At 35.5% G+C, this 27,692-nt stretch overlaps 1 protein-coding gene across 1 annotated transcript in view; it reads right to left on the bottom strand.

The window, feature by feature from the left end:
* Nucleotides 1–27,692, bottom strand: part of MMP16 (matrix metallopeptidase 16) — a 163,334-nt gene that overhangs the window by 33,267 nt on the left and 102,375 nt on the right. Inside the window, exons 5-6 of the mRNA XM_058032294.1 lie at nt 10,006–10,167; nt 6,837–7,054 (exon numbers count right to left, since the gene is read on the bottom strand). Coding sequence (XP_057888277.1) covers nt 6,837–7,054; nt 10,006–10,167 — 380 coding nt within the window. The remainder of the gene's footprint in view (nt 1–6,836; nt 7,055–10,005; nt 10,168–27,692) is intronic.

Raw genomic sequence — 27,692 nt, 5'->3', positions numbered from 1 at the left:
AGGAGATGGAGCAAATGCTACTGGGAAATAAATGGGTGAAACAGTCAAATTTCAGCACACTAACAGAATCACAGAAAGGCTGAGGTTGGAAAGGACCTATAGGGGTTTTAGGAGAGTATGTAGAAATACTTGAAACTTTCTTTGGAGTTAAGTGGGAAAAATAAGTGACAGAAACATTTTGGGAAGCTATGATATTTTAGTGCTCATATTTCTGTCGCTACAAAAAGTCGCAGAAGGGACAATTATTTTTCCTCATGTTTAATTTGAAATTAAACAAATCATCTGTCTTGCTTTTCTTTCAGGGAAAATAAAATTCAGAATATTAGCTTTTACGTTCAAGGCAATTCTTCAGCATAGCTGTTAAATCTAGCTCATCTTCCTCAACTGTATTGCAATGTAAACTTGTAGTATGGAGGTAGTCAAGCAACAGGTACAATTGTGTCATGCAAAAAGTTGTATGGGAAGAAATAATAATATATTTTGCATGTGAGGGTTTATTTGGGTCAAGATGGTGTGAGCAATTACAAATTAACAAGATGGTAATAGCCACCATTAGATGAAACACCGGTGTGGTGCACTTTCGTGGGGTCCACAGTCAAAGACAGCAGTGTCTAAGACATAGCTACTCTTCTGAAAAATCTAAACCACAAGGATTGTACAACTGTTTGGCCTCAGAGGACAAACTGTATCTAATTAAAAGCAAAGCACATATGATGGACATTAGAGGAACTCAGTACCATCTGCTCTACTACTGCTTACATCCTTTTACACCACACTGTTTGCCAATGAAAACACAGCCTTTTGGAAAAAAACAGTACTCCCTCTCCTGACAAATCTAAAGCCCTGTGGAAGATACTGACTCATACATCCTGGTGAGGTTATACTTCTTAATGGGCTACTACATGACTAATGGGAATTTTACTAGGCAGACAGTACAGACTATTAATCAGTTCAAGTTGCTTGCAAGTTTCAATATGATATATATCAATGATATTGATAATAAAGCCCTAAAAATAGAGTTAGGATTTTTTTAGAACTTTCTATGCACAAAGATTACATTTATATATACAGACATGCATGTAGGTGCTAGATAATAAGTATTCCTATGACTAGGCTGCCGTCTTTCAAATTGTGTAATAAAGTTCAAGACAACTTTTTAAAAAGAGAGATGGTAGAAGGGTTTTAAACAGAACTATTCTGGTAAAATTATCACCCAGGTGATTACATTCTTGTCTAAATTGCTCTGCAGCTGGATGGAATATACTACCCACTTTCCACACTGTAAGGAACAGATTGTACTTCCCATTTTAAGGCTGTGAAATGTGTTAGCTAGAAACCTTTTCGAGCTTTGAAGCAGATTGAAAGGCTGAGGTAACAGTTGGAGAATATTTTTACATCTGTCAGTGAAAGTATTCAATTATCAAAAACAGACAAGCTATAACTTTTTAGCATCCCAGCATGTCCCTGCTTGTGTCCTCATGACATCCTACAATTTGGTTTTGTCTCATAAAACAACCATGATGTACATTTCCAGTTAGCTTGCTATATTATAATACATTGAAATCCCCACTGAGTTTTTGCTGCTTTTCTCTTCATTTCAAAATATAAACTGAATTACCTGAATTAAAACAGCTCTCCTTCCCTGATTAGTTCAAAACTGGCAAACTCCATCAAACTGTTCTTCCCAACATGATACAAAAAAAAGGCAAAAGGGGTCTGCTCTCTGCAGACATAGATACTTCTGAACTACTGTTCCAAGTCTTTTACAGCTAAGATGTTAAGTGGTTCTCCCTCTCAGATCACAAAGTGCCTACTTCCTCAGGATCCTCTGCTGAACTTTCTCAGGCAGCAGTTGACAGCTCAGACACCCACAGCATGACACGACAAAAACCAGCTACACAAACAGACCACAAGAGCTCTGAAAAAAAAGTCTGCTTTCAAATACAGTGAAATCAAGTCTCATACTATAGCTATTTCTTTGCCTCTGCTTTCTTTAGTATTATTTTCCCTCTGTCTCACATATTTTTAATTAGATTAAATAGCCAATGCTAAAATGCTTTAAAAGTTTCTCATGTGTTTACCACATACCAAGAAACAGATTTTTTTTCCTTTTGTGTTTAATGGCATACTCTATATAAATACACAGTTCTAAGAGGGATATTAAATGGAATCTGTACTGTTACGTATGAAAGCAATCAAAGTCTAAACTAATGCCAAGGAGTAATTAGAGCCTAATTTACTTGGCTTGTTTGGCATGTCATAAATGTTTTTACAATGGTTCTTAGCAGATCAAGAGTCAGAAAACAAATTTCTGCAAGTTGTGGAGAAAATACTACAGCCTGTTAAGGACTTCCTCAAACTAGTTCTATATTCTACCATCTGCAGTGTTCAGAAGACATTCCTCTGAGCTGTAAATAGTATTTGTCTGTTGGACAAAATTCTTTATCTAATACTTAAATTACATATCAACATACACCACAGTATATGAAAGTAGTTAAAAAATGCTGCTCTCCAAGGAGTTAACTTTTCCAACATGAATACTAAAACCATTACAGATTATACAGGATGCATTCATTTGTTTCCTAGGGATTTAGCGTTAAACAAAGGACCAGTGCAAGCTCTGTGAAATGTTCTTCTGTGAAACAAAAACCTGTGTCATATAAAAAAGGGACAGTAACTTGTCCCTCTAATTGATGCTTATGAAGGACAAATTCAACATATGCTTACTTTTTGAGATGCAACTTGCTCAAGAAAGCAAGATTTTTTTAAATCTGTGAGACTGAAAAGAACGTAAAGGAAAAGGATATTGCCAGCAGTCACGCCGTTTGATGAACAAGAGCTACAGGTAATTTTGTTGCCATGGAACAAAGTGTGAATTGCACAGGACACAAGGAAGAAAGTTGAAGTGTATGCTGCAAACTTCTTCACTAATGGGTTTTTTCTGCAGACCTTAGACAATGGGGTTTCTTTTCATGATGCACCAGCCCTGGAGGCACTCTCAGGAGACATTAATAACACAGTATTGTTGGGTACCACATACTGCTACACACAATGGCTGAGAGGATTTTCATTAAAGGCAGACACTTTGCATAACTTGCCCAGAAAAGAAAGACCTTTCTTTTTTCACCATTTTCAGCCATTTTTCTGTGTCCCAGGGGACTTCTAACTAAACAGAAGAAAAGGTTGGAAATGAGTGTGACAGCAAAATAGTAATTGTACAAAGTATAAATACAGAAGCTAAGAAGCTATCCAAAGATAAAAACTTGGCACACATGAATTTTGGCATAGAAATTCCTCTGTCCTGATAGTTCCTTATACCAATTCAAGCATGAATCAAATAACAGCAGTATTTATCAGTTGGTGACAACTGAAACCAATAGTTATGATGCATTGATTTTAACAAACTTTTTCATTGCCTAGCATACTGTGTCCCCAAACCTTACAGCTGGCAGGGACATTTTAAGGGCATCTAATTTAAACAATTCTGGAAGAAATCCTCTCGGGACAATACATTTTATGTCAGTGATATTGATATGTGTATATTTTGGCATAAAATAATTACCTTTTTTAAAAAATCCAATAATTCCTACAAAAAAAATGTGATCTGTAAAACTATAAATTTTTTTTGTGATCATTGGAGAATCTTTAGTAAGTTGATTGCTTCACTTTTGCATTTAATATTTATGTTAGATCAAGAAGAGTTCCCCTGTTTTTCATCTTTATGATCCTAGAAATTTTATCAAGTGTTTTTAAGATTGTTACTTTGCCAAAGTGATGGCAAAACAATAAAAAAGGATGGATAAGTGTAAATTGCATTTTCTCCTTAAATTTAGCGTGATTCAGTTTTGCCCTGGGTATATCCACTTGAGAATGCCATATAGTCTTAAAACCAAAGATCAAGAGCCAAGAGAAAACAAACTTGGAATTAGTAATGTTTGTCATCTACTATGAAAATCAATAGTGTACCTCAATGTGTTAGATTTAATGCTTCAGTTTTATGCTTAAATTATAATTTAATTATTCAAAAGTGCTAAGATTCTTCAATTCTGTGGCCAAGTTCCCAAGCAATTTCAAGGATTATTTAAAAAAATCGAGCTCCTGAGTTTGAGACTTAAAAAAGGCTATTTTCAATTTGAAATCAGTATATGGTATACTTTCCATTCAGGATGCAGTAAAATCTGCCACTAGACAATAATTACAGACCTCTGGATAAAGACAAAGAAAGAAAAGGTTTTAATTTGATTAGCCTCCAACTGTATTCATTTAACTCATCTGGGAACTATCCAGCAATAATTCTTCCAATGAAGGTCATAATTCTTCTTTAATTGTTTCCACCTGGTACAGCACTGTCATCAATGCCCCGTTCTCCACCTTTCTGTACCTGGCTCCCAGCCCATCACTCATGCCCTCCCAGTCTTCCCTTGCACTATCATTAAGGAGTAAGGGAAAAGAGGCTTGGATTATTTTTTTTTTGTGACAGATCACAGAATCTCCAGCTGGGTTTCCTCCTTTGCTGGATGATTTCTCTGTGTTCAGTCCCTATTTCACCTCCTAAGAACTAATTCCTTCTCTTTTTCTGCTATATTCAGAGACACTGAGCTTTTCCTTATAACCTGTCCCACACCCCAGGATTCTACAAAGTTGACTTTTCTAACTCTTTCTCTTTTCTGCCCCTTTTATAGTCCTCCCTTAAAATCATCCCCTCATACTCCTTCAAAAAATCCCAAACAGTTAATAAAAATCCTTTAGCAGACAAAAATCTTCACTAGCAAATTAATTTATGAAGAAAACACTTAAGGATCACTAATTCAGGCATTCAAAGACACTCATTCTACAAAGTCAAAATCCCTATACTCAGGCAAATTCCATTGCTTAGCACCCTAACCCAAGGCATGCCTTGTTATGTTCCTAGGCATCCTGAGGAGAAAAGGGAAACTGCAGGACCCTAAAGAAATTAACCTCAACAAAGGTGACCTTCCCTTCCTAGCACATTGATGTTATGTTTGCAGTGACTTCAGTTGGGGAGTCAGACTGCATACATGAAATCCAGAAGCGTTCTGTTACTGCTCATTTTTCTCTGAGAGACTTTTATCATATTTCCTCATTGGAATCATCATGAAAGGACTTTTGATTCTGGAACATAAACGCAGTCAGCACACTAGCAAGCATACACACTTTATAGTAAATATGTGGTGTTAGGCAGTAAGCAGTAAACATTTTTGAAGAAAACTTAATTTGTTTTCAATCAGATGAGATAAGAGTCATTATTAATGGAGGTGAATATATTTATCCAGGAACATAGGCTTGCCTAGACAGGAAATTTTGTATTAGTGGAACAGAATTTCTCAGTTTATTGATTTATGTCTAAACTAAATGAGAATATGTTCTATTGCTCTTGAGGTGGATGACATGAGATTGAAGTAGGTATTTTAATATCCTGTTTAATGTCAAGTTAGAAAATTAGGTTCTTCCTCAACCTTTGAGTTTTAGTCATAAAAGACTAATGGTTCAGGACCTCCCAGTGTTTCACCATATACCATCTATTCAAATGGAATGGGCTGACAGCCCTAGGCTGTTAAAATCCTTAGCTGTTTATGGGAAAAATATTCCCTGTCCATTGGATTGTGAAGTTAGCTCAATAATTTTGAATGAATAAATGTAAAGCTATTTGTACATGTTTTTTAGATATGCTAAAGAAAGTGAAAGCCTGGGTAGCGTTGCTAATAAGGTTTATCTGGTAAAATGGATTATATAAAAAGAAAACACGTACAGGAGAAAAGAGTCCTATCAGAAAAGACAACAAAATTGAAGAGGGAGCTTCATGTTTTGGGACAAATACATTGTTTTTCCCTTGCACTTACACTATTGCTGAAGAGACAATGCTTATCTAGTCACATGGAAAGCCCTTCTTCTCTACCTATAATACTGAAGATAAAAAGGATCCTATCAAACATTTACAAAACAAAGATCTCACACTTCCTATTGCTTAAGCAAATGTGACACGCTATTACTTAAAAAAAAAAACAAAAACAAAACAGATTATCTTCTTGCTTTCTTCTGAATCTTTTGCACAAGATTACCTGACAGGAAATTGGTTTAAGAGACTGAGCAATAATGATTCTGTAATTTTTTCTCCAACATTCATTGCCTTCTGGAAACCATACTGCAGATCATCCTCCTAAAGATACCTTTGATGTCCATGAGCCTCAGCAAAGTGCTTCTATTAAAAGACTGCCTTTCAGTCCAATTTGTTTATTTCAGTTTGTTGTATATACACCCCATTATCAGCTCAGAGCAAGAAGATGAATGGACATAAATAATGGCACATTTGCAGTAAGAATTTTGTGGCAAAGACCTTTAGTAAGATATTGTGGTTTCAATGCGACCACAACACAATGACAAACTTCCTTTATAAATGACAGATCTAATAATAAAGTTAAAATTATAGTTTCATGAAAAAAAGCCAAGTACTGAATTAACAGTATCTACTGTATGATGGCATGTGGCTGTATTTCCAACAAAACCATCCCTATTATTCATGAATTGATTTACACTTTTTATCTTTCCATAACATGCAGTATTTATTTACCCTTACATTTTGAGGCATTACAGTTTCTGCTGACAGGGGTATTTTCTTAAAATAGAACATTACAGCCATCCCCTGCTAGATGTTTAAGCCATGTCTATGTTTATTTTAAAATTTTTTTCTTGAACTTTCTAACTGTGAGCAGGCTGGGAATGTAGAGTCATGACAAATGAGAGTTTGCTTTATAAAAAAAAAAAAGAAGAGAAATGTAGACATTTGATGTAACACTGAAAAATTCACAGCCTCCTACCTTAAAAACAAACATTTCCCGGCGAAGAATAGCCAGAGTGTTGAAGTTCCCATCACAGATGTTCGGCTTGGCTCCGGGGTAGGAAGGTTTGTCACCAGTGGGTGGCCGGGGAGGTTTTGGTTGCCTGTCATTCTTCCGTGGGTCTGCTGGAGGGACTGAACGATGCGGGGGCACTGTTGGCAGAGGTCTGGTTGGTGGTGGTATCCTGTCAGGTGGACCTTTAAAAATACAGCAGCTGGATGTAATATACAAACCCACTAAAGGAAACGTACACAACAAAGCCAGCTGTAAGCTGTACAAACCCAACAGTGAAAGGGGCATGAAAAAGTGACCTGACATACCTTTCTGGTGTTATTAAATCACTGAATCATAGAATCACAGAATATGCTGAGTTGGAAGGGACCCATCAGAACGACTGAGTCCAGCTCTTGGCCCTGCCCAGGACACCCCAAGAGTCACACTGTGTGCCTGAGAGCATCGTCCAAGTGCCTCCTGAACTCAGGCTGGTGCTGTAACCACTTCCCTGGGGAACCTGTTCCAGTTACCAACCAGGCAGTGCTTGTAAAGGGTATAAAGAATGACTACCAAAACCAAGGAAAATAATTAATTTTTATTACCTAAAATCTTCCTTTTTGGAAAAACATTCTAATAAAACCTTCTAAGGATGCTTAGGCCAGCATCATTTCAGACGAGAAATAGTTCAAAGCAAATTATTTACCAATTGAGTTCTGATAACAGGACATTTTCTCTTGTACAAAAAAATGAAAAAAGATCTTGTTCCTTATAAGATCATCATCAGTCAATAGATTTTCAATGTATATTTTTAATATATAGTCATCAATTCACACATGAACATATGTAGCATACCTGCTACTTAGTACTGACCAAATTTTTAGATCAAGTAATGTCATATTCATTAGAGACAGGACAATCCCAGCTTTTTCCAATGTCCTTTGGTATGTACAGCAGCTCCTAAAACTGGACCTCAAGTTCTGGGCATGTATACAACACACACACCCTATCACCCCCCTGCCATGGTTGACATATTTTCTTCAAGTGAAAAACTAAAACTCTGTTAAGCAGTGTTACAACATTTTTCTTCTTCCAAATATCTTATTTGTCAAAATGTACTGAGTTTTATGAAATTACTATCCAACTCATAGTTTCTCCACCTGCAAGTCACCAGGCCATCCCAGACAGATAATGATCATACCCTAAATGGCATACTGAATGACTTGAAATGAGTGTGCTGAAAATGCCTGCCCCTCTCTACACATATCAGCAACATTTATTTTTCATGGACAAAAAATAAGAAGCTTCACTTATAGCTTCATGTCTGGAAACAAGATGAATGTTTTAATTTTTGCTCACTCTATTTAGGCCTCTCTCCAAATAATTTAAATATATAATACACTTTGACCTTAAAAAGAAATGCTGTTTCTTTTGACCACTTTCAGAAACACTTTTGAATAGTAAGACAACTCTAAAACTGCACAAATGACATTTGAATTTTTGAGAATTTTATGAAAAACCACATACTATATAAGAAAAAAAAAAGATGGAGTATGTACGGAAATCTTAAACTTGCCAAATGGTTGTCATATGATTTAATAAGGCATTTATTTCATTCACAATTTTAAGACTTGTGACATTTATAATTTAAAGTTAATAACAGTATTTCAAGGAATACTGCAGACCAAAATGATTATTTTAATAGGTATGACATTTTTATTGAGACATATGATTCCAGATCACATCTTGATTTTAAAGGGAGCAAAGGAATCAGTTTGCAGTAGCTCATGTTGGAAAGTTTTTAACCAAATCAAAGTTTTTTTATGCCATTTTGTGGTGATGTCAGATATTACTTCCCAGGGGTAACACATTTTTCCTAATGTATAGCCCACAGCTGTTTGAGCTTAGCAGCTACTTTTCAGCAAAATATTCTTGTCTAGCCCTTAAGTCTAGACTACCAACTTATGAGGTCATGAGAAACAACCTTCCCTCCAGCTAATCACACAGGAAAAAAACCCAACCAAACAAAACCTGATCAGCCAGTCATTCTGAAATTGCTATTTATGCTTTACAAAAATATCTATCTGCGCTTGTGAATATGATATTTTAAAATTCTTGTTACTATTACACCATGGAGTCTGCAGATTTCTAGTTAGCAGTACAGTAATTCTAAATGATCATAGCTGTTCTTTCTAGTAGGATGGATAAAGAAGGAATAGTCCTCACAATATTCAACATAAATACAACAAACTAAACAGGAAAAACTGGAAGTACAGAATTTAATCCAGCGCAGATTTAATTACAGAATATTGAGCAAGACAATAGCAAATTATATGCACTGGATAAAGAACATAAACATGGAGATACAACAGAATTTTCAATTCTGAAAGTCAAATAAATCTTTAAAGAAAAAAAAAACAACTTAAACCATTTAACATATACCAACAGAATCAAAGTCATTAAAACCAAAACTAGAGCTATGTCTTTGGAAGTTTAAGGGATAGTAATATGGCAGATAGTATTACATTCAACACAATCACAATTACACTATTGTTAGTAATTAAAAAAAATTCAATTGTCTTGTTAAATGCAGAATTTATTTGCATCACAGGTATTTTATATCAGGCCATAAAAACTGAAATGAACATATTTTAAAGAAGTAGTCCCTTCTTTACCCTCTGTAGGGACTATAACACTATTTTGAAATCAATTTGTTATATATATCATAAGGGTGTTTACAGGACCTCAGATTTTGAGAGAAATTTTCTGTATTATAACTGATAAACTGAGAGGCAATCGATTCATCCAGTTACATGAGCTTGGACACCTGTGTAAATAATCTCATTATAGTTAAGCACTTGCATTTCTTAATATTTTCATAGTTTGGAATAATTTTGATTGAATTTTCTTTATGGATTTTTAAGACATTTAAAATTACTGTTCCAGAGGAGTGCAGATTTGAATATAAGTTTTGAACAGTAAGAAAAAGAGTAAGAGTGTCCTCAAAATCTTTGGATGCTTTACTCACACAGAGACTCTGGCATAACAACTGGTGAAGTTACACCAATGAGCCCTTTGGAGAGGGGATATGGCCAGGAGGACCTCAAAGTTACTCTAAACCAAAAAGCTTGCGTTGTCTGATGAGAACACAACATACCATATATCTTCTGGATGCCCTGTAAATCGTCATTAGGTAGTTTGAAGTTGTCAGTTTCCATATATTGGTAAAATGGAGCCATGATTGCAGTGGGATCATTAGAGTGCTCCAAGCCCAGAGCATGTCCGAGTTCATGAACTGCAACTAGAAAGAGATCGTTTCCTGTGAAGAGAAGGAAAGGAAAAAGACCTTTGAATCCACAAAGCTAGTAAAAAAATAGCACACATGGAGAACTCTGGTCTTGCAAGATGTTTTCACTGCATTTCACAAGGTAATGCATAGTAATTAATGGATCATCAAGGATAATGGGGCAGAAAAGGCAGTTTTCTCTCTTTTTTTTTTTTTTCTAACAAGGAAACCATTAGGCTATAAAGGTACTCTTACAGACATCATAAACATAAACCTTTTTTAATTGATATACATGGTATTTGTAGGGTTCAAGTGTCATAGTTTATGTCTAGGCTTTTGTGCAACTTGTGACTTGATGCTGCCATGAACCCAAGTAAAAATGCTTTCATCAAGACATAGTTCCAATAGGAAAATATCTTGGCTTTTTTGGTAAACTTCACAAACTGAAGACTACCTATTTAGGATAAACCCCACAGAGAACTTAGTCATTCAAACACTTGTAATCAGATCCCTGCTGACTATATGTAGATGTTGTCCATTTCGGAATCACTGTGATGGAAATCCTAATGAGGAAAATAGATGTCCTCATATATTCCCCTGTGCAATTCCTTGTAATAACTGTAGTTTTCTATTTAGGTTTTAGAGCTTTTTTAATTTTTATAGGACTAAAGAAAAACCCCAAAGCCATGCACTCACTACAAAATATAGACCAGTTTAATGTTTTTGTTATTCTCTTCTCAAAGTATCTTTAAATTTTTTATTACAGAGTATTAGATAAAACTGGAACATTTGGCAGTAGAATATGGCACTCTTCTGAAGCAAACACAAATGAAAGCCAATGGGATCTTTTCTAAAAAAAAAGTTTCAGAGCTGGACCTCTATGGTATTATTTCTGTCTTTTTTTGCTCATCCAAGATTTTGTTCTGCATATCTTTCTATGAGTCTTTCATACAGATTCTGTTGTACTTAACCTGTCACAAAATGAGACTTTGGAAAAGTGGTTCAGATCAGGAGGAAGATTCCAGCTGTCTGAAAAGGGTCACATCCAGAATATGGCTCATTTCACCATGTAGAGATGGGAAGAACCATCCTCCAGAAGTGTGATCCTGTCCCACTGACAAGAGAAGTACTCTAGATCAGCAGGCTATACTGACCACCTAATTTTTAAATGCTGAACTCATGTGAAACTGGTGTTACCTATAGTAAGTAGCTTGTTGTTGAAAGTATAAATAATGAAAGGCTTGTGCTCTGGCCTAATAGTCATATATTGGTTAGGAATATGAAAAAAAGTGCTCCACCTTAACTCTTACACTATAAGCTTTAGATTCTTTAGGGATAGACAGGTATTTTTCACTGCTGGAACTTGATCTGGAAGTACTTTTAAAATGTCAGTGGTAATAATATTAAGTTGTATCAGCAACAAAATTGCATGTATATACATTATAGAACTTTGAGGACATAGTTGACAGTATTTCAATTTCTCAAGCATTTCCTCTTGTTGACACAATAAAATAAACTTTATCCAAAGCATATATGGAATAGGAAACACTAGATGCCTTCATGATGTATGAAGCCATGCTGATGTCTGTAAAATAAATTTTTAAATTTTTGAATGAAATAATGAAAACAGACACAAGTAAAACTATATGCTCAGTTCACAGTCTTCTCATAACTTCTGATTCTTAATTTGAAAATGTGACAACTAAATGTTCTTGATCTTCCATTCAAAATAACTGTGCAAAAAAATCACACCTTTCAAAAATTAATGACATAATGTGCTTTTACAAATGAGAAGCTTATCCTATCATTTATAATTATGTGTTTTCCAGATGAAATGTTTTATGACAATATTTTTCTTGGATGCAGCTCTTCTTATAGCAAAGCAGAATCTCAATGTGCTGTTTCAATAGTTTTGATAAGCCTGACTGTCCTGGTGACAAATGCTCTTGATATCTGAGTCTGGCCTTCTATATGCAGAGAAAGCTGATCTTGACATCATCTCATATGAATAATAGCTTCTGGAGCTAACATCAGCATAGGAAGTGATGCACAGAAGGAACTTTGTAAAGGTTTTCATTCTGCACTTATAATGGAATAATTAATGTAATTTTAAATAATCATAAGTTGAAGATGGAAAGACAGAAAAGAAGAGCATGTTACTGTACTACAGCTTTCATACTATAACGAAAAGTCTCACATTATTTTTCAATTCTATTCTGAGTTTTGTGAAAGTTCTAAACGAGGCTTATTAGGAGGCAAAATTTCTTTCCCTGGTATTAACCTGAATATTTAAGAAGCAATATTCTTTTTATTTTCAAACCTTCTGAAAGCAAATTTCTTTCCTGTACCTATGCTTCCTACATCATAACTAACTAAGAATATTAACTAACTCCTATATTAAAAATGCACTGACACATTGGTCACATTTTATTTACTCTATTATTCTCAAGTTGCTTTGAAATAAGAGTATTTATTCTACTAGTACCATTAGGCTTGTTACTGTCAGTACATGAAACAGTTTTTTACATGTTATATCTCTACTTTTTGAGGCAGGAAGTCTGGGAAGTTACCTAGTTTAATTTCTAAAATTTCAAGAAACTGCAGTTAATCAACAGTCTTAGAAGAGTCCACTATTTCTATTTGTGCCAGTTATGGAATACATGAAGAATCAATAGATCCTTTGATTCTCAGTCCTTATTGAGTCCCCTTACAGATTTCCAGCAATTTTGCTCCATGTTGATCTGAAAGAGGTGAAATACATAGTAAATGGGAAAAAATAAAACTGACTTTCAGCTACTGACATATCCTCTTTCCAGAATGACAGATAATGACCATATGGTAGAGCAGTTCTACAGTAGTACTAAGGGACAGTAGGAACATGTCAGACAACAGATATCATGCAGAGGCTGCCTGTTTCTCTTTTCATCTTTTGGATAGGGGAGATTATGTAAAAAGAAAAATTAAAAAAAAAAAAAAAATCCAAAAATGAAACAAAAAAACCAAACAAAACAAAACAAAAAAAAAAAAAAAAAAAAAAAAAAAAAAAAAAACCACAAAAAACCAAAAAAAAAAAAAAAACCCAAAGAAACCAACCAACAAACCAAGGAACCAAAAACTCCCAAACATTCCATTCAGTATCTGACTGTCCCTCTGGATTTAGTAATTAACATCCCATGCAATACAACTTGTAGCCATCAGGGGAGCCATTAAGTGTGGCAAAGGCAGAACAGCCCTTGAGCAAATGAACAAGGGGGAAGGGAGAAGGTCAGAGGAAAGAGCTGGGAGAATAATATTCTTGCCTGGGGTGACAATGATTTAACAGGGAACATATTTTCTACTCGTAGCCAAATAGCCCCATTATTCATAACAATTTCCATCAAGAGTCATGATTGTCTCCAGGGCATCCTGAATTTGAACTGACCCAAATAACTAGTGCAATTGAAACTCAGGTTTAAACCAGCCCAAGATGAGCTGAGTCCAGCACAGGTAGGGCCTTATTACTATCTGAGTTTCCATCCTTTTTGCTTTGCATACGATTAGATTTCTCTAATTAGGCAACAATTACTCAGTGCCTCTTAGCTTTAGGGATCAGACTTGCCATGAGTACCTCAAAGTTACTGTAAAAAGCTCCTGAGAGTGCAGAAGGACAACCTTCTGTAAGTCTTGCTCTTTTTCTCAAGGCTGCACAGAAGAGTATTTGAGACAGCAAGGTCAATGGTAGCCCACCTTCAATTCCTTGGTCAGTGCTCAGAATAAGCTGAACTGTACAAACAAGTGAGCATTCATATTCAGGCTAGCTTTGCTATCCTATCCATACTGGGGAGTTTGTACATTTTCAGTTGCCACTGTTGAAGGAGAGAGTCCCAAATAATTTTGTATTTCAGAATACATTATCCAAGTAGGACTTATTTCAGTCCACATGGCAAAATGAAGCACCATCACAAACTTGAACAAGTCATAGCAGAGTTAAAATGCATAAGGCTACAATGATTTTTAAAGCAAATGTTGCCACTGAAGATATACAATGGTGAGTGTTCACTGTCACAGTCTCAGGTGCATCTTGTTGTATACCCCCAGAGTAATAGAAAAATATTGGAAACTATATTGCACAAGTCCAAAACTTGTGTGTCTCTATTCTTGTGTTCCCATTAGCAAGGAGATTTGGAATAGAACGGCTGTAAACTCAAAAAGTTTGGGATTTTTTTTTTATTTTATCTAAGTCTGATTTCACAAGTGAAGAAAAAAAAGATACCGTGTGTAAAGAGCTAACGTAAAATTATTATTTTTATACTGACACTTTTCTCTGAGGCTATAAACTATTTTAGGCACTAAATCTGCCTGACTTTACAAACACTGCCCAAACTTCAGAATATAAATATGTATTAATATATCAAATATTCAACAACCAGCAGTGTGGATCATGTTGTATGGGGAAGCCTTTCCCTGTAGCTAATATATACACTATTTTTCACATCTACAGAAAAACAAAGCTAATATGTCTGTCCACAGTAAGCTATTGAGAAAGTCTAGTTCTGAAGATAATAATTTCCATTTTAAATGGTATGTGAGTTCAATTTATAAAAGCAATAACTTAGTGGCTTAACATGTGACCTCAATTTTGAAGACTTCTCCATCCCAAGGAAAAGAAACCCTAGAAACTGAATTTCAAGTTCCAAACAATTGTAAAAATACAAAGATGTTTTATACATAGACATACAATTTTTCTTCCAAAGACTGGTTCATTTCAGTTTTCATGATGTAGATAGTCATGATAGTTCTAATTAAAGTCACATCAAACTGAAATTTAAATCTGCACAAGACTTCTATCATAATCCTATTACAAGACAGTGTCTTAAAGGCAAACTTACAATTACTTAGAAATATTACACACACACAAAATAGCTATTGCTTTTGGTTTGATATATGCAGAATTTTCATTTTCATTATTCTGTTCCTTTGTACCACCTGATGCATCCAAACAGCTGAAATGCTACAAATTGTAGAGTAAGAGCCTTACTCTACATAGCATACCAAAAAAACCCCCCCACAACAACAACAACAACAACAACAACAACAAAACTAAAAAAAAAAAAAAAAAATCTTTGTTAGCTCTGTTATTATTATCCTTTCCAGACAGGTCAGAATTTTGAAGATGCTATTTCAACAGTCAGTCACAAAAGCAGATTCCTTCTCTCTCTGACCTTATTACAATAGAGCAGAACTGAGCAAATATATTATGCATGCACTTACATAAGCACCATATATGTGTGTATATATATATATATGCTATATTGAGAGTATACATGGGCCTAAATATAAATCATAGGAATACTCTTACCCAAATAAAGGTGCTACATTTTCCAGTCTAAGAAATCATATATAGTTGTGTGACATTATCTCAGACTTCTGCCATTGGCACTAAAATTTGGTAGCTAAATGTTTATTTTGGAAAGAGAGTTTTGCTAAAAGATGGATGGAACACCTTTGAAAAATTAAGAACAGAACTAATTTTTTGTAATTTTAAATAAAAGCGCATCATACAGAGCATATCCACTTTCTGGATGAACTTAGCTTATCTATTTTTTACACACTTTATTTTAAACAATCATTTTCAATAATATATCTATATATTTAGGTTTTTTCATTGTGACAAAATACAGTGACATAAAAATGTCTTCTTTCACCCTATTAATACATGAAATGCATAATAAACTTCTTTCCAGTAAGCATAGTGAGATATATATATATATATGTGTGTATGTGCACATACATATATGCGTGTATGTGTATATATATATATATATATATGCAGACAGGACAGGAGGTACAGACAGTTTGTTATATACAAAGTCTGTTCTAATTACAACGTATGTAATTTAGAATACCTACACCCATATGTGTATATTTTTGATACACTACTCTATTTTAAAAAGATTAAAAGATTAGTGTGAAATTCAAAATTGCTTGCTTGAATTTTGACAAGGCCACATTACTACAGAGCAAGGCTGTCCTCAGGTGACTCAGATCATTGATGAGATATGAGGAGAACATTTGCGTTTAGTGGCCTGCGTGTCTATCCTGGCAGTGCTTTACTGTTTCTGCGTATTTTGGGCAGAATTTAGAAGTCAGAAGCCCACTTTCTTTTATAACACATATCAGCCTGTACTTTAGAAGGCAAAGACATGCAAAAGACAAGAATTCCTGACTTACTACTTAGATCTGTTACGAACAATATTCTACAACTTTTAGAAAATTGCTTCAAATGGGTGGAATTAATTACTTAAATTTCTTTTTATAAAAAGAATGGATATAAGAATATTTCCACTTTTTTCTCACAGTTTCAATCACTAGTACTGAAAAAATTTGCAAACCATTCTGACAAATGAATCAATACCGACTTCCCCAAAGAGAGACAAGTGAAGCAGCTAGAGATGATCCTAGGGGAGGCAGAGAAGACATGAGACCTTGCTTCAATGTGTTCTTTCTGAAAATATGATGCTTATGGCTTTATTTCGTGCTTTGAGGAAACCCTGCTGTGACAGGAAATCTAGCAAACTTCACAAACTCCTACATTGATGTTGAATCTCTTGCTTCTGGGATCAGCTTCTTCATCACTCAGGTCCACTGATGAATTTGTATATTATTCTCAAATGGCATTTTCATTCTACTAGTAATAAAGCCATACTGATGAATAGAATGAAAAGAATTTATTTTGGGTGCTTCCATCATTGTGTTTAGACAATGACTATCTTAAATAAATTTGACTTTTAATGGAATTTTTCATTTTGCTAGAAAAGGTCTTCATATTACAAATGTTGCAAATACTGTAATAGCCTTACCTATTTATACTCTTTCCTGTATTTTCTTTGTTTCTGTTTTTATTTTTAGTGGGAAAAATAAGCTAGAGAAGTACTTAAAACTGCTTTCTGAAGGCTGTGAAAATGAACACATGCTGGGATTGAGAATTTGGATGTGTATATGAGAAGAGCATGGATCACACAGTTCTCACCTGTCCTCTATGTCTGGTCCCTGGGGGTCACTCATGTGAAGGGAATGCACATCTTTCTACCACTCCTAAGTGGCACTTCGGGTGAGAATAAATGCAAGAGAACTTTAATTGTGCGTGAGGCTGTACTAAAATTGAACCCTTGTCTTGACAAAAAAAATTGTAGGGTTTGTCTCCAAGCCACTCAGCTAAACTGCAGGTTTGTTAACACGATGGCTTCTTTTGTTTTCTTTTTATTAATTTACCCCTATGTTCTGTGTGTCCTCCTATGAAGAAATATTTGTAAATTCTAGGAGGAAGGGCAAAGTCATAGTGCAAATATTCACAATAGATGTAATCTGTCATGGGACAGAAATCACAGAAGCATAGAATGGTTTGGGTTGGAAGAGGCCTTGAAGACCATTCAGTTCCAACCCTCCTGCCATGAGCAGGGAAACCTTCCACTAGATCAGGCTGCCCAGAGCCCCATCCAGCCTGGCCTTAAACACTTCCAGGGATGGGGAATCCACAGTTCCTCTGGGCAGCCTGTTCTAGCATCTCAACACCTTTTAGAAATCTGAAAGAGTCCTAGAGATCAATGAAATTCCCTCAACAGAATGCACACAGAATTTAATTTATGTGTAAATCTTGTGTTGGCTAAATTTTTGTTTGATAAATTTTTTTACTCTGTACCAGTAAACTACTGAGAGTAATTATAATATCATCTAAATTAGCTCACATTAAACCCACCAAAATCAGGTTATTATTTTCATCAGCATGCCATTGTATCTTAACATAGACACAGGACTTTGAGAATTTTTAAACAGCAACATGGTGGTTTGTGTGTGTGTGTGTGTATATATATATATTTATATATATATGTAAGGTTTTTATATTAACAATTCTTCCTTTACTGTTACTTAACTTTTAAAATTCACATTAAGAAAAAGTCAAGATGGATTTGTCCATGGTTTGGGTGTTTTTCATTAAACTGATGATAAAAAGAAGTGGGAATTTTGAATCCTAATTGGCAAAGGGATTAGAAGAAAAAAATCATTAAAAGTTCTCTGATCTGAAAAGAAGACAAGTTTTCTAAGAAGTCTGCAGACTTCAAAGAGAAACCTGATCCAAGTGTGCACCATATTTTAAATTGAGACAACTTCATACTGGGGATCGTGTATACAGAGAAAGTGACAGAAAGACAAATCTGCTACTTAGGTCTTACTTTGTTAAAATTTACTCATATGAAATGCTCTGATCTATTGGAGAATCGGCGGCTAGGATCCCACGATTCTATATCCATACAGCTGTATGCCCCCCTAGCTGGAATTCTAAACCTTTCCAGAACAGGGGAATATGATCAGTTCGCAGCAGTGACTTGTTGGTCACATGGAGACATGGAGATGATGTGCCATGGAGGGGCAGCCTCCAGATGACAGATTGCAGAGTGTCACAGACATCTTTTCATAAAAATCCTTTCTTTAGGATTTTTCCCCTTTCTGAGAAGCTGTGGCCTCAGCAACAAAATGTAAACAATGGTTATCTGCTGCTGTGGAATGCAACAGGTGCACCTGTGATTAGTCTTAGGTGAATGTTTAAATTTACTGACCACTCACGGCAGAGCTGTTCTTGCTTTCTGCCTGGACACAGAACTTTGTTGATTCTTTCCTTTGCTATTCTTAGCTTAGCAAGCTTCTGAGAATTTTTCTCTCTATTCCTATTAGCATAGTAATAATGTAATATATAGTATAAAGTAATAAATCAAGCCTTCTGAACATGAGGTCAAGATTCTCGCCTCTCTCTTCACCCAGCAACCCTTGCAAGCCCTGTAACAGCAGAGGGTAGAGCAAAGGGTGCTGGAGAGGACAAGATGGTCAGGCATCCCAGTCATACTCCTGGGCCTCCCAGAAGAGGGAAGAGTATGCAAGAATTTGCTTAGAGAGGAAGATGATGGCAGGAGTTCATTGCCCCTGGCAAAGCAGAGGAGAGATTGGACATGAGAGTGCAGGCCAGGGCAGAAGTCAAGCCTAGAACTTCCCCTTCACTGAATTACAAGCTCAGCAGGACCCCAGCCTGCAGCAAGAGCAGTGGGCCCCAGCAGGAAGAAGGGACAGTACCAGATACTCCATGTTTGATGGCTCTCAGACCAGGACTTCCACACTCAGAAATGTTGGGACCACATCTCTGCAAGCCACTGTGGCCAGCACTGACAGCATCACAAGTGATGATTAAAAACAGAAAACAGCCGAGGAGTGACTGTTGATTATATATATCTATTTTATTTGCTAACTCTTCCTGAAGCTCAGGCCCTACTACTTTTGCCGCTTCTGCTAGCACTGCTAGCTGGGGCACAGTTAAAAACATTATTTCCTTGTCTTTACTGGATCTTCAGCTTCCTGAATATCCCATTGCCTCATACTAACATAGTTTCAATCTCTAAACTGCGTCACAAGAAAGGTGCTCTGTATGATTCTTAGAAAAGGGAAACTAAAAGTATGTTTACAAATTACCATACTACCAACTTTGCATTCTAAATTTCAGAGGCACAACAATATTCAGACCAATATGAGTGTTTGTCTTGCCATATTGAGGGACAGGGAACAGCCCATGCCTGCAACTGCCCTTTCTGACTGCTATACTGAACTGCTCCAAAACAGCCCCCTCTGGGGCTGGGACAGATTTCTTTTGACCCCAGCTAGTACTGCTATTTTGAAGCTCTTATCACTACAGTTCTCCTATAATCTGAAATGGCATGATTCAACATCACTAGTGCAAGTTATCTAGCTACTCAACACTGTAACACAAACGTCTCTACCTGCACCTCTCACAGCAAGAGATGAGAAACAGGTATTTCAGAACATGATTCATCCAGTTTGTTTTAGACACCTACTTCAGGATGCAACAAACTTTACCCAGGAAGGCAATATATCTCTCCTATAATTCTAAAGGGACTCCATGAGATTAACTCAGACATAAACATCAACATACGGTCAGATTAATTCCACCCCCTCAAGTCTTCTGGCTTTTGACTTAGGTCTTTTCTTTTAAGTCACTGGAAAAACATTAATTATAGAAGTACAGGACATGGACTTAAGTGATATACAGGAAGTACTTATCATAGGCTGACTTGAAGGACAGACTTAAACTTTAAAAAAAACAAAACAACCAGACAAAAAATATTTGGAACAAAAAATGTTGCTCTTTTAACTTATTAGGATTTTTTTTCTGCTTTCATCTTTTTTCACAACCTAATGTTTTAGCTGTATATGTTCCCAGCTATTGGTGTTACCTGTTCAGCATTTTTTGGAACCCAAACTGTTAGGAAGAATGCTAAATATAGATAAAAAAACATTTTGGCCTCAAGAACAAATATTTTGGGCATTTTGAAGTGAAGAATTGTCAGGAAAAGCACAAATTATACTATAGACTTGGGAACACTATTGTAGAAAATCTTTCATTTGTTAATTATATACTATTCTTAAAATTCAGATAGAGTATTATCTTATATTTTAGGGTTATCTACATCATTCTACTTTTTCAGAATGCATGAATTTCTGCTTAATAAATAAATATGTAAATAAATATGGAATTACTGCGTAATTCTTGTCTTGTTCTCTCAGGAAACCATGACAATGTCCATATTAATTGGCAACATGATTTTTCAGATTTTCCCCCTAAAAAGGCAGGGGAAATTAGATGGCAATGCAGTAATAATATTCTATAGAGCATCTTTGGTATTTCCTAAATCTATCTTGAAGGAAAAGTCTCCATTAAGAGGTCTGAGCAACAAATGGAGACTTGAAGAACCCTGGATTCAATGAGAGTTGGAATGCTAAGCCTGATGCCTGTTTTAAATGACTGAAATGTCACTTTCTGTCTAAAGATAGAATTTGAGGTTCATAGATCATGCCTCTGTCCTAAACTACTGCTTCTAGGAGACCAGACTGAAAAGAAAATTGAATAATTTCAAGCCATTCATTCATTAGCTGATTTTCTAGTTGTAAACTGCTTTTGAATTATTTGCAATAATAAAGGGAATTTTGTCTCTCTTTTTTTTTTAACTCAACATGTTTGAGATATGGCTTTTCACAAGCTCTTCAAAGCAAATAATCTTTCAAGAACGTGAAATTCAGTCTCTGGTGTGAAATCTCATAGCTCCTAAGGCAGTTCCTCTATTATTAGCACTAATATTAGTTGGTATCACACATTTTAAAGAAATATTGCCTGATGGTAGGCTGATGGTAAACACTTATAAAATGCATAGAGAATAAGAATAAAAAGCACTGGAACATGGTGGGGTTTTTTTCCTTTTTTCCCCATTCTCTAAACCTTTCTGAAACATGTAAGTTATATGAAGCTCTCTTAGATTCAGTACTCAAAATCTGTTAAGCTTCTTTCTAAAAGGAGGAAATAATAACGTAGGAGTATTTATTTGTTTGGTTGGGGATTTTTTTGTGTATGTAGTATTAGGGGGTTTTTTTGTGTGTGAAAGGTTGTGGAGTCATAAAAACAATCATTAAAAGGTTGGCCCACATTTTATGTTTGGATTCATTTAAAATAAATCTATTTGCCTGAAAAAAATGGCTTCCCAATGATCTTTTCTCATATACTGCAGGGGGAAAATGAGAAAGACAATAAGAGAAAATGAAGCCAAAAACTCCAACACGGTTAGCTTCAACTTATTAATCACTACAACAAACATTTTTCAACTGAATTTCCCCATGTAAACTCGGTTCTCCAAATATACTTGTATGAGGGTCTGATTAAATGAATCCATTTTGGTAGATAAACTTGACTTCATTGTTGCAAAAACAGTTGCTTGAGACAATGACATCTTTAGAATAAAAAAAAAAAAGAAAATAAAGAAAAAAAAAGGCAGGGGTTTTTTTCAGTGCTTTTAGGTGCAAATGCTGCCAAAATTGTCTGCAAGGACCCATGTTGCCTTTCAGCTAGATGTTTCCTTGGCAGCAGAGTCGATGTAACAGACAATGTGAACTTTCCTCATTTATTTCCATGCAAAGTCAGCCAGATCCGCTTTAACACTTTTCATTAGCAGTTTAAGATGGGCTGGCTGATCACAAACCGAGGCAGATGGCAAATGCAAGCAAGCAAGCAAGCAAGTTCTGCTGGCCCTGGTGTGTGGGAAATAACCTCCAGTTGCAGTTTGAATGGGTAGCTGAGTTTGCAGCTTCCCTAACTACTCCTCAAAGGATTGCAAAGATCTGTGTTTACCTACGCCACCATGGAAGCAATATGCAACTCAGTGGCTCGAGCTCTGCTACCTTTTTGGTTTGCAGCCTGCATCAGGACTGTCTCTAGCAGTTATGCTACACTTTAAATATCACCTTGCTTCTATAGACATGAAAAGCATGATGTAAGATGTGCATCTTGGTCTACAATCCCACTGCTTCAATTAAGAATATCACGGAGTCAATTCTCTTAACATATTCCTCAGCCTCTCTTTCAGTTTGCATAATAAGGCACATAGAAATGCTAGGCCAAGAAGGAAGCTGAGAATAAGATATTACACACTGAGAGCCCCTGGGATGTATTAAAAGCATCCAGTCAACATGGGGCTGGATTCATCCACAAGACTGCTTTCACTGACTGCCAGTTTTAAACAGATTTCCCTTTTAAAAACATGAAAATGAAGTGCTTTCCTCAAAGCCATAAGGGTGTTCCACAAAAGCAAAATCGTCCCCAAAAATTATAAAAATGAGGTGGGTACTTTGCCAACAGTTACCATTTTCCATCATCTGGCTTCCAGCTGGTAGATGGGGTCCAGCAGACAGATCCTCTTCTATCTGCATAGTCCCATGTCCAATGACTGAGTCCTCACCAGCAGCCAGGGCCATTTATGATTTTTTTATGATCATTTCCCATCTCCTCAATAGCTGAAAGGGATTTTTCAGTTCTCCGGTGCAGCTTTGCATGCCATGATAATATTTTCACGGATACTTTTTATGCATCAGAAGCTGGATATCTGAGAGTTAAGATTTTAGGTACGATCTTGGAGTGACTGGATGTGGGACAGGTGCACATCAGCAAGTATAATCCAGGAAGGTTTGGAAAGTTTGAGGACAGAGGATGTGCTAGCTGCACAAAATGCACTTACTGATAAGAGAAGGACTGGTTTCTTTTTAAATACTGAAAATGTTGTGGTTTAGTGACAGAAAGTATTATTTGTGTTAATTGATTTCTGAATTAAAATGGATTTCGGGGAAAATGAAGAAATTTAAAGAAGCAATGATTATTCAATATGCCTGCAACTTGCAAAGCTCCTTGAAATATTGTCCTGGTATCTTTATAACTGTGTAATATTATAAATGCAACAGTTGGGTTTTGTCATCTTTTACAATATTGCTAATTCTCCCATTTTGCACTCAAATAGTTTCAATTAAAAATTGAAGTTGTACTTTCTTAACCTTATAATTGTATATAAACAAGGCTGCAATTCCACAGTCTCAGTCTCTTTATCCTGTAAACAAGATATGACAGAGGCCCATAAAATATGAATGGAATAGATGAAATTACTAGAAAATTACTTCCTTACAATATGGGCATCCATCTGTCTAAAAAAAAATCAGAAAGAAGAAGTCTTTCACGTCTGCTTAAACTACAGGACATATTGTCACAGGATGTTGTGGATACCAAATGCTTACGTGAGTTCAAAAAGAGATTACACCGATTAATGAAAGGAAATCCCTCACAGGCTACTAAACACAAAAATATGGCCTGTGCCTCAGAAATTCAATGAGCCACAGATTACTGGAAGCTAAGAGGGAATATGCTGGGGTTTTACTGCCATATGTTTACCCTGCTCTTATTCTCTTCTTTAGGTATCTGTTAATAGCTATTAACTGGAAATAGGATACTTTGTAGGATAACCTTTGATCTGAACCTGCTTTTGCAATTCTCTATTTACAAGCACATACACAAGTACTATAAAATAAAAATTCAAATAAGATATTAATCTTCTACATAGTTATCGTAGAACAGAACTAGAAAATAAGCATTTGACAACTGGAAGGTCACACTGCTTGGTTACAGATCGAATCTGATGTTGATAATTGCTTATTAAAAAACATACATAATCAATTAAGAGCACTATGCTTTCTGAAATTAAAGCCATGTTAACATTGTAATACAGAGTTTCCTTTGATCTGAAATGCTTGACTTCCTTTATTCCAAGCCACAGCATGAGCACTGTTCAAGACACAGAGCTCCCTTAGGAGATGGTTTTCACAACTCCACTGATTCATAGTTCCAATAGCATATATCTCCTGCGCTGTGTCAACCACACTGGCAGCCAAAAGAAATTTACTACAAGTTGATCTATGCAGTTCAGAGATCAGGATTTTCATAAATTTTTCTTGGCTGCCAGCACAGTGCCCACAGCAGAATCTACACACTAACTGGAGTCCAAGTACATTACACGAGACACTGCATTTGCATCAGCTCCAAGAAGCTTTTACTTGGCAACCTACAAACAGCATGGTACAAAGTGACAGGTTTCTTTGCTTGTTTTCTAGTTATTGCCTGAAAACTTGAATAATTTTTTGAATGCTGGAGGATTAACAAAAGAAATAAACAAAACTGAATTACTGAATTTTTAATTTTGTTTTCCCAAAGACAGAGCTTTATGTATACACAAGTTACAAATATCCCACATGTATGTAAGTAGGCAGCAGTAATATTCTCCTTACATGTCCTTGTACACTAAAATCATCTATTACTTCTATAAGGTAGTTTCACTTCTTATTATTTATGTTCTTTGATGGAAGAACTATTTTCTGCAGAATTTCAGTATGGTACACTATCTACCCTGATAAATTTTCTACATAGGTAGAAAACAATGTATTTTAGTTTGACTTCTGTTTCTCTTGCTGATATGAAGATAACAGTATCAAATTACCACTACTGATCTACAGTGTTCATCTACACTTAGTTTTTTGCCAAATATTTTCTGCTGCTGGAAGACACAGTTCTGTGGTCACATTTTATCCAGTAATTGGTACATTACATATCATGTCTAATGTGCTTGAAAACTAAGCTCCCAAGAAATCCTTGTTTTCCCCAAGCACTTCTTCTAAATCTTGCCCTTTTTTAAAAAGCTGCACTAGTGCAAGTAGGTCAATCTTAAATTAATCTAGTTAAATGTAGTGCACTCTCAATTTAAACTGGTTTAACACTCCCTTAAATAGGTTTAGATGTATTCAGTAATATCCCAGAAAAAAATAACTGCTTTAAAAAAGGCTTAAACTAACTTAAGTACATGTAGACAGACAAATGTGAAATCAGTTTTGATGAACCAGTGCAATAAGGCTAATAAGATGGCCCTTTCAGTTCTGGTGCAGAAAAACAGGATGTAAGACAGGATTTTTCTTCAAGCTACTAGAAAATTTACAGAGACAGTACCTATCTCAGATGATCCTTGGCCTCCTCCCTTGGGAACTTGAAAAGTAGTTGTGCTAAATGGGAAACTAGAAGACGACAACTGACTGAAAGAAGAAGACAGTCCAATACACACACTTTGCATAAAATGTTGAAAGAATAGCATTCCCTTTCCTTATTAAATAAAAAGAAAGAAAGAAAAAAAAAAGAAAATAAATGTGCACCATATTTTATCCTCCATATATCATTCACTGGCAAAAGAAATTCTGTCCTTGTTTCCACTGCTTCCCTGTGATGCTAAGTCTATTGTCCTTCTTTCTGGCAATATTTCTAGGATCATCTGCAGCCCCATGGATGGAAATTCAGAGAAAAGCCCTCCACAGCTCAGCTGGAGTTGAGGTACTGGCTGTACTCTGCTTACAGGGTATTATGAAAGCAAAGAAATATATCCTTGTAGAAAGCCTGCAAGTGTAAAATTGTATGACAGGAGGTTTTTTCCTGAGTGACAGGCCCATTAGTCTCTACTCCTACAAAAACCTCATTCATTCTTCAGGATGAGGGAGGAGTCAAAGCACAAATCTCTTCAAAGAACACGATTGATAAGAACATACCATTGAAGTGAGAATAAAGGAAAGCAGCAATGAGCTTTGGAGATTATGTATTTCTATTGCAACTGTCTTTGGAGTCTAGAGTATGATTAAACAAAAGAAAATACAAGAAAATTGACAAAATGTGATAAGAAAAAACCCCATCAAATCAACCAAAAACCTGAAGTATGAAGACACTACAATTAAGTAGTCAGAATAAATTGCTGTAGTAATTAACTATACTCAGAATACTGATTTTGTATATGATTCCTTATTTGGAATGAAAACTACTTTATAAAGACAACACTTTATGAAAGCATTCCATTAAGTTGCCTGTCTTTTCTGAGGTAGATGGCATATAAACTGTTTTCATTAGAACAGTACAAGGTGAAGAATGAGGCTAGGGATTTTCAAAAGGACCTTATTTTTGCATTCTTGCTGCTAAGCAAACAAGTTTCTCTGTGTTTTTGAATCTCTCTGGGATACTGGAATAGGAATCAGAGAAAATCAGCCCCTTGGGGTGAGGGTTAGTTTAAAAATAAAAATAAATCATCAAATCTTTTTCCCATTCTATTGGATTTCCAATAATGCTACAAGAAGGTGTCTATTGGACTATTGGAACAATGAATCTTAAAACTGACACTCACCTGGGAAAAATGACTCATAGCTAAGATCACATATATATTTTTCAACCTTCTGCTTTTCAGTGTTCTGAGACTCAGCTCAAAATTATAGGAAGCCTAAGAGAGCTGTAAGTCTTTCTTTCCTGTCAATCACAGTGTGCTTGTCTTCTTTTTCCTCCTGGAAATTTTTCACAGGCACAAAAAAACCCCAAAAAACAAACAAACAAAAAAACCCCCCCAAAAAAAAACAAAAAAAACAAACAACAACAGAACAAAACAAATTAAAAACCCCAAACCAAACCCCAAAACAAAACAACAACCAAAAAAAAAAACCCCAACAACAACAACCACCACAATAAAACACCCAAACAAAACCAAAAAAACCCAAAAACCTGCATGATCCTCCAGAATTCCTAGATATAAGCTAATTAGTAAGACAATGAGGAAATCTAGCCTACCTAATAACTAAAAGTCACCAATCAGACAAACAGATGCCCTGCATTTTCAGAAGAAATGCACATCTATTGATCTTTCTAGGGTTACAATGATGGTCAGTTTTCTCTGGACAACAACTATGACCTATGACACAGTTCTTATCATATCAACAATGAAACCAACAGTTGCCAAAATTCTTCAAAGAACTTGCATTGGTAAGATATTTCTATTATCATGTATTTTCAAAAAGTCTTCAATTTTTTACATTTAATATTCCATTTTATCAGGAATGTCTCTCAAAAAAGTTTATATAAGCACATAAAAGTACATAAGATATTAAATTTTCAGAAAAATTTACAATCATAACTCTTAAACTTTTGTGATACAGATAGTAAACCTTTTTACTATAAAAGTTCAAAGTTCTAAGATATATAAAATCACAATTTTAGTAATAGCATCAATTTACTTTCCCTTGATTTTTTTCATCACATTATTTTAAAATACATTAATACAAGCAATAGCTTTTGAAAACTG

This window comes from Melospiza georgiana, chromosome 1, assembly GCF_028018845.1.
Source record: "Melospiza georgiana isolate bMelGeo1 chromosome 1, bMelGeo1.pri, whole genome shotgun sequence".
NCBI classification, from domain to species: domain Eukaryota; kingdom Metazoa; phylum Chordata; class Aves; order Passeriformes; family Passerellidae; genus Melospiza; species Melospiza georgiana.
This window is presented reverse-complemented; position numbering and strand designations above follow the sequence as displayed.